General features: G+C 38.3%; 1 protein-coding gene across 1 annotated transcript; it reads right to left on the reverse strand.

Moving 5' to 3' along the window:
- Positions 1 to 6,293: 6,293 nt before the first annotated feature.
- Positions 6,294 to 10,650, reverse strand: psmd5 (proteasome 26S subunit, non-ATPase 5). Its single transcript, XM_031754633.2, has 10 exons — positions 10,410 to 10,650; positions 9,519 to 9,663; positions 9,322 to 9,435; positions 9,105 to 9,233; positions 8,789 to 8,898; positions 8,561 to 8,703; positions 8,231 to 8,422; positions 7,866 to 7,975; positions 7,632 to 7,772; positions 6,294 to 7,436 (listed from the first exon to the last, which is right to left on the reverse strand). Exons 1-10 carry the CDS (start codon positions 10,640 to 10,642, stop codon positions 7,179 to 7,181), a joined length of 1,575 nt encoding a protein of 524 aa, XP_031610493.2. The 5' UTR covers positions 10,643 to 10,650; the 3' UTR covers positions 6,294 to 7,178.
- Between the last annotated feature and the right edge of the window lie 1,384 nt (positions 10,651 to 12,034).

The raw sequence follows: 12,034 nt of genomic DNA on the forward strand, positions 1-12,034 counted from the left end.
TCATAACTTGGATTAAAGTTTATCTCAACTAGTGGGAAAAAAAAGTAAAAAATCTTCGGCTGCTGTGTTTTTCTGAATGGCTGCAGATGCTGAGACACATCTCTCTAATGTGCAGCCTTAGAGTAACATGCAAAGGTTAAATACAGCATAGTGGGATTTTACCTTTACTGCTGGAGAAGATGATGTGGGAAGATGAACTGATTCTGTCGCTTGAAGAAATGAGATGAATTAGAAACTCCAGAGTGAAGTGAGCGGAGTTATTTATGCCTTAATATTTTTAACTGTGTGGCTGTCACAGCATGTATGGGTGCTTTTGTGAGATTACACTGTTGCTTTTAATATTTGTTAAATGATCAGCGCCGGTCAGCACATCACCTCCATAATTAAAATATTGCATCCTTTGATAAAATATGACTCATTGCAGGGTAGTTATTAATTCAAATGAACGTGGTTTGGTGTGAAGACGGATAACGTTTTCAGGCTCTTAGAAGTGCACAAAACAGAATCTCCATCACTGTGTCTGTCAGCTTTGGTCCTCCATTAACCTTGTCAAACTTAATGCATGATTGATGAAGGGGATGTTTTGATTTTGATACTGTGATTTTGTTTAACTCATCCATCTAAGCAAATACAACCCAGGAGTAAAGTTCACCATTCAGCTCTCATAATATAAGTGAAGACATGCAAAATGTGTTATTACATTTAAATAGTTCAGCACGTATGGCTGCGTGTGATATATTTGTATGGCTTCAGTATCCATTTTTTAAGAGAAGATGGTTTTTGTTTTGGCCAAAAATCAGCCCAGATGTTCTTAAGAAATCATGTGCGTGCATGGGTCAAACCAGCCATCACCAGCCCTGGTAATGGATTCATATAAGCAGCAGATAATCTGTTATCTGTAGGCCAACACTGAAAGCTGAGACAGCACACCGGTGAACAGCTGGACACAAAACAGGTGATGACGGATGAGCAGATTGTGTATGGATGAGAAAAACAATGCAAAATCAACACGTCACATCAGTCACATTATTCAACAGGTATTTGGCAATTTTCCTGATATTTTTTTAGAGTCAAATCCCAAACTAACCCGCAAGTGAATATACTTTAAAAAATATTAAGAATACAGGATCTAACTTCATCCTCGCCAATCACATAATGGATGAAGTTCGCCGGTTGAGGCTACTTGTTGGAGTCTCTGAGCTGTTGCTTGTCTTACCGTGGCTTGTGGTCGTTCACGCTCCCGTCATCGTTCACAAATGACTGATTCACGTAACATTCACTGCACATTTTGGCCGGAGATCCGGCGCTGCCGTCGGACTGGAGTGCTGCGGTGGTCGGCGTTGAGTCTCCCTTGGCGAAGTCGTCTTCCTGGATTAATTGCATCGGAGGGTGATCTGCCAAAAAGGAGTGCACTCCTGGAGAGAAAACACGCGCTCCTTTAAAAGTGATTTTTTGGCCGTGCGCGCGCGCGCGCCCCTCTCACCTATCCAGGTGCATTTCGAAGGTGAGTTTGTGTCAGCCTACGCACAGACAGAGGCTGCCAGCGATGTGACAACCGCCCGATGAACTCTTCAAACGGACACGCTGAGAGGCGCGAGTGAAATCATTTGGCTGTCAGCGTGTGGAGTGGGAAACACTGTGGGAGACGTAGAGAGGACAGGTCTGCAGCAGCAGCGAACATCACAGCTCTGCTTCTTGAGGTGCGGGTACACCTCATGACATAACTGTTGAATTATCACCCAACTCTTGATGATGAGGGAGACAGAGACGGAGGGAGAGCGAGAGAGAGAGATTAGCACCATCTGTTGGAGGCTCCGAGTCTCCTCGGAGACTCGGAGCCTCCAACAGAACTCAAACTGAAACGGGAACATTAACATTTGGGCAAGGACACAAAAACATTTCAGCCTTCCACACAAACATGACCACGGAGTCTAAACAACACTTGGATTTAAAAAAAAAATATTGTGCTGTACTGCTGTTTTTATTGGATGCTTGCCATTTTAAGCAATTGTGATACAATCAAGTAAAATACTGTTTAACGGGGAAATGCATTCAGAGTGCAGAAGAAAAAGTGTCAGCAAAATCCACTTCAAGCATTACAAGTAAACATCTGCAGGGAAAATAGCCCAGCTGTGCTTGATATGTAGATATTTTATGAGGATTGTGAGACAATATTAATCAATCAATCAAAACTACACAAAATCAATGAAAGTCATTATATTCCCATGGATAAAAAAAATGTTGACCATTTCCCCTTTTAAAAGGAGTAGGAGGAAGCTAATGCGTATTATATCCTACCTCTGTTTAGCTCATCTTCTATATCTGCTTTGATTATACAATACAAAATGTACATAGATGCTATAAATAAATATGGCTATGTAATACATGGTCCTTTGTTATATTAACACATGTATTGTTAGATCTATCATTATATAACTACATCTGTCCAAAAATACTGCTTTTATAATATGTCATTAAATACAATTATCCATTTTAATGTACAGTACAACTACATACATATTTAACACCCTACCTCATCCATATAGTGTATTATCTGCATGAACCTAGTCATACCACTTCATGTACAGAATGCATTGCCATGATAAATCCAATAATTCTAACTTTCCTGCAACACACTGGCGATGGGTTTGTGTCTCTTACTGCTCTGTTATTCCACAGTGAGTAATGCCAAGCGAGATGGTTACATGACAAATTATAATAACAAATTCATAAATGGAAAAAGACATATTTAAGAGTATTTATTTGCCCCCTTCCACAAGGAAAAACCCCTCAGGTCATAGTATAAAAATGCACACACACACACACACACAGTTACATGATATGTATCAATAGACTAATGATGGTGACTGGACCATGGTCACTCAAACGAGCTCTCTCCTTTGTGCCTGCTGTCAGTTTTCTCTCGGGTGTTATGAGCTGAAGCAGAAAATCACCCTCCATGCAGAGGAAACCCCGCCATCTTCTACATCGCACAGCAGGGGAAAGATGAGAGCCTAGCAGCTTGGCAGGTATTAACGTGCAGCTTTTCAGATAAGACGTTATGCTTAAGCTTTACTTTTTAGCGATCATTGATACACATGATTAGTCTGGTCAAAATGCACAAAGACTCCGAATATGAAATATTCAGACTAGCTCAGTCCAGAAAATGTTTTGAGATGCCTTTCAGTCCCTGTGTTATAATTTTATCCTTCAGGAGAAGGTCACTAATGATGAACAGTAAACGATACGTGGGAAAAAGAAAAAAAAAACATAGCTGAACGATTTCAACAACACATCCAGAAGCGCCAGAAGAAATAATAAAAATAAATAAATCAAATGTACAGAGAAAATATTGACTGACTGGATGTTTTTTTATTATTTATTTCTTTGTTTATCTGATGACGCAAGCTGGAGCAAGTATGTACAAGACGTGGGTGAGGTGATATGATTCACTGGGACGGCAGTGACACGAGGTTGTTGAAGAGTTTGAAGCCGTTTGGGATTGAGTCAGTCGTTCTCACTCCGGGGAAACATTTCTAATGCTGTAGATAAAGAGTGTATATGTGAGGTTAAGGGATTCCACCGGGAGAGATGTGTAAAGGTTTGATATCGAAAATACCACCAAGCGCTTCCTCACTGGGTTTCTCTCTCGTATATTACCAGGTGTAAGTGTTGTTGTGAACTGGCACTTTATAAATATAACTGAAGTCAGATTAATTGATGTGGATTCATTTTACATTTATGGCGGGCAGTAAAGTCCAGCAAAATGTTTGTAGGCTTTTGCTTGTCCGCTCATTTTTTAAATACTGATCACAGATTCTTGAACAGAATGAAGGAAGATGGTCTTTGAAGATCTTCGAGGACTATTGAGTGTGTTCAGTCATCGAAAAAAAAGAAAGTATGCAATGTGTATGGTTGTTCTTCACAAAGCACATTAAACACAACATTTGTGCTTCAACCAAAAACCTTCTGCCAATGACTGCAGTAATATTGTCCTAAAGCCAGGCTGATGTCTACAAATCATTACTGGATTGCAAGTCTTATTCCACTCATTCATTATCTCAGGTGAATCCAGCAGCTATGTATTTAGTATAGTTAAATTAAGTGTTAAGTGTTTGTTACGTAGGTTGAAAAAACTCCTAATACTTTCCTATACTTTGATTTTGTACTCTGACCTAATGTCAGCAAGCAAACATGTTCAAAATAAGATTGTGAGAATGGAAAAAAAGCCAATAATATTTATAAAAACAAGTCTGCAGACATCTTATCTTGTTTTGCTGTAATTTGTGTGTGTTGTTGGAGGGAAATATTAAGCACAGCAGTGATTTTTTAACAGGATTGTAGATGTCACAGGTTCCACAGTGCAACTGTGGGAAAGATAAAGACGGTCTGCCATTCAGACAAAAATTTGATAAACTACAATATTATATTGTAAAGTATAAATTAAAAAAAACATATTTAAGTGGTTGCTGGTGGCTTGTGAAAACTCATAAATTCTTCTGCTAACCAGTCTTGGTGCAGTTTAGAAGCACTTCGTCCGTTCCCGAGTCACGGCACTGAGTTGAAAAGTGATTTTTGTAGAACATCATGTCATTAAAGTGAAGTTAACCTTTGCACATTTGGATAAAAAAAATCTCACTTTAGATGTTCTTGTTAAATTTGGTCAAATCAAATTAACTCATGGTCATAAACCCCAAAACAAACAAACAAACAAACACAAAAATCACAGCAGCTTCTAATATTTAAATTATAATTACATTTTTCCTCCAGCCTGAGTGAAAATTTGTGCAAGATGTAGTGAATTTCCCAACAAGAAGCAAGGCCACGGCTATGTTGAGCTTTGACTCCAAAAAACGAATCCGTTCTTTCTTCTTTAAGTGTGTGTGAAAAATTTGGAAGTATTTCAAATATACTGCGTTCAAGAAAATGGGACAAACACACAAACACACGAAGCTTCAGCTACAGTCACCGAGCTGTAGATGCTACAGCTACAGAGCTGTTTACATCACGTTCTGTCAGCTCTGCATTTACACAGTTGTAGTGACGTGACACACCAATAAGGATGAAAACGACCAGTGTCTGTAACATCTATCATTGGTACAAACTGCACTGGTTTTGTCTTCCGTGTCTAAAAGCTTATATAAGCTGTGATACTATCTTCAGTCAGAAGTTGGACCTTTCCCCTGTGCCATCGCGGTCTCCATCTGGTGTGTGGAGCCACTGTACTGCCCCGAGCTCGAACTGTCCACTGCACAGAGTTCAAATTCTAAAGGAAACCTAAAACAGTAACACGACTGTTGCATTTGGGTTTAATTTTTCTATGTTAAAATCCCTGTACTTTACAATTTATTGGGTTTTTAGTTTGCTTAAAATGTAAATTGATGGGTTATTGGCAGAGAGATGCATTATATCATTTGGATACAACATACAACATAAAACCAGGACTTGTTTACTACTTTATATGTACCTTAACTTACTGGTTACTTTTCAGTTTACCTTTTTTGTTTTAATTTAAATAGTGAGAGTCTAAAGAAAAAAGCAATATAAGATACTTATAGGTTAATGATTTAGACATGTAAGTGGACACAGTATTCAGTGAAAGCAGTACTTAAAACCTATTTGCTTATTTGTGATTTAACGTGATGGTTAAGTTTATAAAACACATTTAACAATGTTTTCATATTAAAATATATTTGTAGCTACTGCATACCCCAGATTGGACTGAAAGTAATCTTCTTCTACAATTGCCATGATTTTCATTCAAACGGCCATCTGACGTTATAAATTTCACAGAGAAACAAAAGCAAAGATTGAAAAAGGTGCAAAAAATGAAAATAGCTGAAATGCTGTCCTCTGGTGGAGATGATTAAAAAGTTTCCAGCTTCTATCCTTGCACTGAATATATACTTAGAATACTTACTAAGTATGATCAATTTTTAATTATTATTATGGTTAAATCATTTCCCATTAAAGTTCCCTCGATTTTTATTCATTTATTTTTTACACTGACAGCCACAGAAGAAGTGCTACAGAGAAAAAAAAACCCCTCTTCCTCTAAGTCTCAACCATGTTATATTAGTTGGTTCCAGAGCTTTTACTTAGGTTCCCATTATGTGCTACATGAGCAGCAGAACAACAAAGATAATCAAGGACCATAACATGGGTATCAAAGCAACAATTACAGTATTTAAAAAATTACTATTCCCCTAATACTATTATACAGTATGTAATAATGGAATAAAATATGTTCATTAGGGGGATTAAAGTTTATGAAAAGTAAAGAAACACACATGTTGCGAGACAGAAACTTCTTTAATTACAAAAAAAAACAAAAAATGGAAAGGAAAAAATTATGAAGACAAAGTTGTTTTTTTTTCCTTTTAAGTTGTTTGGATCCAAATACACTGATGTGGAATTGTATAAGTGTGTGGATGTTTTGTTTTTTTAAATTTTTACTTAAGTATTGGTAAAGACGCTTAAACTAAACACCTTAACATAACACGGTATGTGGGGACTTTACAGATAAGACGTGGGTGTGCTGGTATAGTACTCATTCATTCATCTTGTTTGACCTCTACTGTGTGAAGATGCTTCATGGGAAAAATATAGACTGAAGTCAAGCTATAAGATAAGATACTCAAGAATTTGCTGATGTCATTGCAATCAAAGGAGGAAAGGAAATCAAAGCTGAATCTTTTATTAGAAACCTCTTACCTTTTTTGGTTTTAAACACAAGCTTTCTGAGTGTGATTAAAATCTAATTTCTGATTTTCATTCATAGCAACAAAAGTGACGCATGTTATTTGTTTAGTGGTTACCGATATGGTTGATGGAGAATATTTTTGTCATTTTATAAACAATGATCTATGTACTTGTAAACTGCAGTAACAGAATATGACTGAAGATAAAGATCAGGTGTTTAGTGTTCTGCCAAAAAAACCTGATAAATATTGAATGTAGTGCAGCTGCAACCTAGCCGTACAAGTACTGAAGATAAATTATTTTTTTCTAAGAACTTTTAATCATCCTTTACATGGTAATTTTTTATCCAGATGCTGTAGAGATTGCAGAGTATGTTATATTAATCCAAACACCGATCACTCAGCCACTTATCCATTACTTAAGCATCAACTAGAAGCCCATGAAGTGTATTTGAATTGGTTTATTGTTAATTTGACTCAGTCCGCTCCCTCTGTGCTGACTGCGGCCACAGCTGAAACATAGTAAGGTCCTTCTCTGAGGTAAGTCTTCACGCGGATGTAGTGCTGACTGCCCAGGATCTCAGCTGCTGTTGATGAACCTGCAAGTGCCCCAATCAGTTCAAACTTGGCATCTTTGGCCTCCTTCGTCTGGCCCGTTGAACGATCCAAAATGAACTCCATGAATCCCGGAGTGTTAATCATCAGCTTCTGGCCCCATGGTTGAGTGGCAATGGCCTGGTAGACACACATGCATAGATATCCAGTGATGACGACAAATATTATTAGAGCAATATATGCTTGTGTGTCAACCTCCCCCTCAAATGTCACTATCAAATAGAGACCTTTATTTCTACAGGTTACCAGGTGGTCAGAGACATAAAGAGGAAATATAAGAAGGTAAAAAAAAACAAAAACAAAAACAGTGCTTACAGTGAATATCCGCAGTGCTCCACAGTGCAGCTCTGGAAAGGGCTGAGTGCTGATGTTGCGAATCATGTCCATGGGCTGGCTGGACAAAAGGTGGAACCATGACTCTGTCAGGGCCAAAAGGTCTTCTGTCTGCTGCTCTGGCTGCAATGCATAAATTGACCAACTTGCACTTTTGTATTGTTGTTAAGAAATATTTTATTAAAAATGATTTTTCTTTACATGTCAGAAAAATACCTGTAGGGAGAGAAGTTGTGATATCGCGTCCAAGCTTCGAACTCTGAGCTCTGTAGGTCCAGAACTGGCAAGCTGGCTCATTTTTGACAACACAGCCTTGAACTTTTCTCCTGAACAAAAAGAAAACAGTCAAACCATAAAGATGGTCAAAAAATACAAGACAGTCTTGTTGGACCAAGACCTTTCAAAGTTATGTCAGAAAAAACAAAATTACTTTTTGACTAAACTTCACTCAGATTTAATTATTTTTCTTTTATAAGAAAATGTTATGCAGAAAATGTTCTTGACTCACATTTACTTTCCTCTGAAGAATCAGTGTTTTCACAGAAATATTTCTTTCATAAAGCCAAGGATACCGAGCTAACCTGTTTTCTGAAGAACCTGCATCCCCTCCACATTAGATCCCAGTAATCCCAAAGTGTCCAGAGCCACGCCGATCATCACAGGGTCCGGATCAAGCGCCATCTCAAACACTTTGTTCTGAAAAGCTGGGTAGGTTTCACAAACCTGCTGTGGACTGTCCATGATGGCCAAGTTCCCAAAGAACTTCACCAAACCTGCAGCAGTGATATTCACATCATAAATCGCAAAATAATGCTGAACTGTATGGATAAGACTGTAAAAGGCATTACATTATATTGTTGTGTATTAGACAGATAAATATATATTTGGGTGGGGATGATACAGACACTCACCTGGAAGGTAGAGGGAAGAGAAGGGGTCAGTCTCGGCTCCTCTGATCATGTTTGAGATCTTATCCATGATACCTTGCTGGGCCAAATACTGCCGACCATGCTGACTGTGTGCAAGAGTTGTAACCATCTCTACAGCTGTGACCCTGGTAAAAAACAAATTAACAGCATAAATGAAGAAGAAACACTTATGAAAGAAGGAGAAAAGCAGTCAAACTTAGTTTGTACTACCGGACCAATACGTCGTCTCCTGTTAGTTCGCTGAGCAGCTGAGAAATGAGGCCGCTGTTGGCACAGTAACCGAGAGAAATAGGAGATACAGCCGAGATTTCCACCACAAGCTGCAAGCAGAAAGGACAAAAAACTTCTTAAGATCATTTATATGAAAGTGTCAAACTCTGTACATGACATGTATACAATATATAAAATGACCTAAGTCAGTATGTGTAAGTAATGTCATGCTGTCAACCGATTCCATCTAAGTAAATAGAATTTAAAATCATTACAAGGGTTGCTGATGCTATGTTATAACCCAGTTTGAACATACCTCATATATTCTGTATCTAATAATGTCACTTGTGGCCATCACATCCTTCATGACTTGCAGCAGGTCAGTCTGGAATAATTTGTCTAATCCAGGCTTGGAATGACTGAACTTAGACAAGGACTGAATCGCCTGAGATAAAACAAAAGAAAAACAGATACTCCAGGCATTGACACTTTATAAAACGCGAGGAGTGTAATTATAATGCTTTATTCATCACCTGTTTTGCCACAGCCATCTTCTCCTCTCCGATGCACCGGATCGCTGCTCGGAGGACGTCGTGGTTGTTGAGAATTTCAGTAACAGCATCAGGGTCCTCCACCACTCTCCCAATCTGACACAAGTAGGTGGGATTAACTAATATTTTCAGTGTTTCATAAGATACTTTCTGTGCATGTATGTGTGCGAGCAGCCTACCTGTGCCAAGGCCAGTATCTTAACAGTGTCATTTGGGTGAGTCAACCCCCGCTGCAGCTCCGCTCTGTAGTTCTGGACCACATGCACAGGGCTCATGGCCATTAAGATGCGTTCAAGGATGTCTACGCATAGCTCCACCTGTGCCCTGTGAGTATTTATTTATTTAACAATCAATATAGCTCCTTCTTATTTTTTTATTTTAACTATGGTTAGTCTGTACAGTGTTAGAAAATACCATTCACAGCTGTCAGTGTGGAAATATTTGATGTACCAAAGCACTTTTAAGGCCAAATTCAGTTAACCTTGAAGCTAAGGAAACCAGTAACAAGTCATTTAAAGGAAAGCAGAAACACTTGTATAACTTATAATAGTTCTTGTTATTACAGGTTAAAAATTACAACACTAAAAATGTCTTCTAAAAAACGAGATGGGACAGGGAATTGCGGTTATACATAACAGTAATCAATTAATCTAAAAACAGTGCTTGGATTAACTCGATCAGTTGCCTGTGTACTCCAGAAAACTTGGATCAAACAACAAATATGCAGTTTAAATGCTAACTTTGAGCATGTTTGTAATCATAGTTCACAAAAACTGTAGCAACTGCATTGTCCAAAAAGGGCACAGTGGTTAAAAACATGGTCTAAACATGAAGGTTGGTGTTTTAAATGTCAAACAGTGTCCTGCTGGGGCTGTGTTGTTAGTAGCACTGTAACCAGTTGCTAACAATTAGCTCAGTTTCAAGCAGCCCTTTTAAGCTAACTAATAAACTCTTCTTGTACGTTAACTTAGTGTCAATATAGCTAACTGTTAGCAATACATATATTATACCCACTGACTGACTCAGCACTTATTCACCAACGTTTAGCTGATGCACAAAGCCAAACCCACCTGTCACTGGAGTTGAGCAGAGAGAATATGACATCTAAACGCTGTCCTCTCACTGAGTCCTTCAAGGCACTGACAGGAATCGCCAACAGAGCAGTTTTTAAACTCTGAAGTTCTTCAACTGGGTCTTCAACCCCAGCGATTTCCTCCAGTAAGCTGTCAATGGAAGCAGCCATATCGTACAGTGTTTGGGAGACTTCAGCCAAACGTATCCGCCAAACTGATTTCTTCTTCATCCGGTTCCGGATACGGTGGCTATCTAACAATATGGCACATTACCGCCACCTGCTGGACTGAGAAGGATGCTCCACTTATTTCGGATCCCCAAAGTCCTTGTTTTTTTCTTTTCTTTTCTTTTCTTTTTTAAAATTATTTTTATTTCTTGCCAAATTCTAGCCAATAACCAAATTATCTAATAGTTATATATGTTTACTTGTTGTACATCAGTATGGTTTGGTACTTTTACACTATTCAAGAGTAATTTCAACATTTCTGACCAATGTTATATAATTTTTTTAATCAAAAATTTCCCCCCGTCTTTCATTAAGCCATTAACATCCTACTAGTTTAAAGAATGAGAAGTCACTTTCCCAGTCTGTCGAAAACTGCTCTGCTAACACACAGTTCATAGCAGTTCAAAGACTTAAATGTGCTCCCTGCAACTTGGCCAAGTTCCACTGTGTTTGACTGTCTTTCCGCATCAGGTAAAAACTCAGACAATAAAGACTTTATATGTCATGGCATTTGACCGATCATAGGGACACAGCAGTGGCGTACATGTTGGTCGGTCCTCAGGTTTAATCTGGCTCAACAGCCTTCATTTCTGCTCTACGTGATCCCTGCCCTATCACCTCCTCCCTCTCCATGTGTCCCCCTTGATTTAAACAACTTGCAAAGTGTAACTTCAATAATAAAATTGCGCTGTATTATAACTTTCAGGTTAACACCAACAACTGACATTATTACTGGTAATGAAAAGATCCTGCATCTAATAGTGTTGGGTTTTCTTTTTCTTTCTTTTTTGGGGGGGTGGGTGCATTTCTTTTTGTTTTTATTGTTGTTTTTCTGAAGCATTTTATTAAAAAAATATTTTTAGTACTATTCAATTGTCCATAGTCATCTATAGAACCTTCCGAGTTTAAGACAATGCTTAAGTTTATGACAATATACATTTATTTGTTATTGTTAATTTGTTGCTAAGACCTCATATGCCTGTAGACCCTAAACTCCTAACTAGTAAAGTATGCAAAGAATTTTTCTTCTTCTACTCTGACAAAAGCAAACAATTAGAGGAGCAGCCAGTGTCTCCAAATGTGAGTCTGTAATGTGAGTCTGTAATTGTGATCATGACACAATATGAGCATTTAGGATCCGCAACTAGTGCTGAGTAGGTACTAGAGAAAGGGGGCTAGAAATGGCAGATGTAAAGTTAAAGAGCGATGTTGCCCAGTGTAAAGCATGTGTGAGAGGGCAGCACTCTGGTTACTCAATAACTGTAGAGTAGGTGATTCAGTAATTTTTCCCTTAAGGCTTACCTGGTCCAGCTGCTCATTTAACACTTTTTGTTCTTGTAAAACCAGTTTATACGAATTTAGATTTTCCCAGACGCTCACTTCCGGTCGTGTTCT

Source organism: Oreochromis aureus, linkage group 7, assembly GCF_013358895.1.
Source record: "Oreochromis aureus strain Israel breed Guangdong linkage group 7, ZZ_aureus, whole genome shotgun sequence".
Lineage (NCBI taxonomy): Eukaryota > Metazoa > Chordata > Actinopteri > Cichliformes > Cichlidae > Oreochromis > Oreochromis aureus.